The 2,264-nt window shown below is 46.6% G+C and overlaps 1 protein-coding gene across 1 annotated transcript in view; it reads right to left on the bottom strand.

Annotated features, from left to right (window-relative positions):
• Positions 1–389, bottom strand: part of TLL2 (tolloid-like 2) — a 134,404-nt gene extending 134,015 nt beyond the window's left edge. The window contains exon 1 of the mRNA XM_008575365.1: positions 129–389. Coding sequence (XP_008573587.1) covers positions 129–389 — 261 coding nt within the window. The remainder of the gene's footprint in view (positions 1–128) is intronic.
• Between the last annotated feature and the right edge of the window lie 1,875 nt (positions 390–2,264).

Below are 2,264 nucleotides of genomic sequence, written 5' to 3'. Positions count from 1 at the left end.
GGTGGCGGCGGTGGTTGGAGCAGTGGCCGCTCCGCCCCTCTCCACCAGGGGTGGACCGCACAGCCCTCGCTGGGGGCTCCAGCCAATCACTCGGGCGCCCGAGGCAAGGCCCCTCCTCTTCCCGGCACCTCCGCAACTTCGGAGGACCCGGAGCGAGGTGAAGATGCTGAAGGCACGGGCCCAGGGCCAGCGACGCGCCCGCCCAGCCGAAGGCGCCCTTCCGCGGGCGCCACCTCGGCCCCCGGCCCCCGGCCCCCGAGGACGCTGCTCCTGAAGATCAGGCTGAGCTTCCCGCCGTGTTTTATTCTCAGAACTCGCTTTACAACTCCCCGATGCACACGTGGACGAAGGCAGGCAACAGGGGTAAGGAGCTCGGAGCACAGGACCATCAGCCCGATGTGAGCGGTCCACGTCGCAACCGACTCGCTGTGTGCTTTCGGACAGTCGCTTCTCTGCAGGATGAAGTGGATGAATCTTCTTCTCGGGACGCTTTCAGAGCGGGAAAAAAATCGAGGATTACGATTGTCTCTGCTCTCTACGCCCCCTTGTCCGGCCATGAAAGGCGCTTGCTGCAGCACTCACCTAACCTAACCTAGTGACTGGTGACACGTAAGGAAGAAAGATTGAAAATGACAGATTTCCCCTCTAAGTGACCCTATCCTTAGTCAGTCTAAGATGCTTCATACAGGCAAAACGGTTGACAAATGAACAGCTATACATGCTATTTGTGTTAAATTTCAGACATGTTTTAGTAAATAAGCCACTCATCACTAACCTGATGGAATAAAAATGACCAATTTTTGAAATCTGGTTATTTTTTGCCAATTAAAAACATATGTCCAAATAATTTAGGGGAATAATCAAGAGCTATTGGAAACCCACTTTTATGTTGTACCTTAAATGTAAAAACTGTCAGAACTGAGACACTTTGATGTAGAGACATAAAAAGTATTACCATGAGGCTTTTGAAGATCTTTTTATGCAAGCAAAATTGTTATAATCAAGTAGTATAACACACCAATGCGTATGTGTAGGGATTTACAGCATCACACCCAGTAGAATCTTTTTTCCGTTAAACTGCATGCAGAAAAATGGACTGAACTTCCCTTTTGAGTTTCCATCTGGTTTCAAGTCACTTATGACAGAGTCAACAGGGAGCCCAGAGCTGGGCTTTACACCAGACTCTGAATTTCTTACATTATGGTCATCTGTCTTCTCCTCCATTAACTGGGATAACGAGTCCTTCAAATCAGTAAAGGGTTAAAAGTTAAACAGGGGAAGGGTGCTATTGGCTATTTTGTCCTGGCTCTTAGGAAGAAATGTACGGAGTTGACCCTGCGTCATGCTGAGTTTTCATCAGATGGGCGCATACAGGATAGAACCAGACTGGGCAAAACCTGGTTTAAGAACTGGCAGATCAGAAGATGGAATTTTGGGGGAATGGATGCCACCAAACGGCAGGGAAGGCCAAGTGGCCACTAAATAGGCAATAAGTGTGGGAGGAGGTTGAATGGCATTTCTGCTTGAATGCTGCAAGGAGTCAAACCCAACGCCACAGTTCTCTACCTTCACCCCAGTGAAGGTCACCACCCGTCAGTAGACAAGTCCACAAAGTCAACATCTAAACAGCCTAACAAACTTCTGTGACACTTCCAGGTCTCCAGATGGCACAGCCAACTGGCTTCCTCATTAGCAGGAATTCCTCTGGAAAATAGACATTAGAGGCCACCTCTTGTGCAAGCACTAAGGCTGTGAGTTTTTATTGCCTCTAATCCCCACCTGGAGAGTAGCTGCCAGGTCTTCTCACCAACACACTTCGTCTAAATATTTTGAAGGTAGTGGTGCTCCTCAATGAGCAAGCTGCACAATTTTATATCAAAAGGCCGGTTTAGATGCTCTTTTGGCTATCTACCAACCAACAAATAGCAAAAAAATAATTGATTAGAAAAATTAGAAAAAAAGGGAGGATTAATATTTTTCTCATAAATTCTATAATTCCTGATTTCACTCACCACTTATAGTTAAACTGTAATCTATACTGAAATAGTACACTTTTCCTTAAATCACATGAAAAAACTGGAAGTAAATTTAGAATGAAAGGCTTTATGACCTAAAGCTGCCCATCTTACATTACATTCATAACTGTTTGTGGGTTTCCTCCCCCATATCTCTGGGTCCTGTGGAAAACCTGACAGTGGACACAAGTTTTCTCCTTTCTTAGTCAGATGTTCCGTCCCCACCCAACTCATTCTATCTCTACCCAA

This window comes from Galeopterus variegatus, unplaced genomic scaffold, assembly GCF_000696425.1.
Source record: "Galeopterus variegatus unplaced genomic scaffold, G_variegatus-3.0.2 Scaffold1175, whole genome shotgun sequence".
NCBI classification, from domain to species: domain Eukaryota; kingdom Metazoa; phylum Chordata; class Mammalia; order Dermoptera; family Cynocephalidae; genus Galeopterus; species Galeopterus variegatus.
Note: the sequence above shows the minus strand (reverse complement) of the source record. Positions and strands in the feature narration are given on the sequence as shown.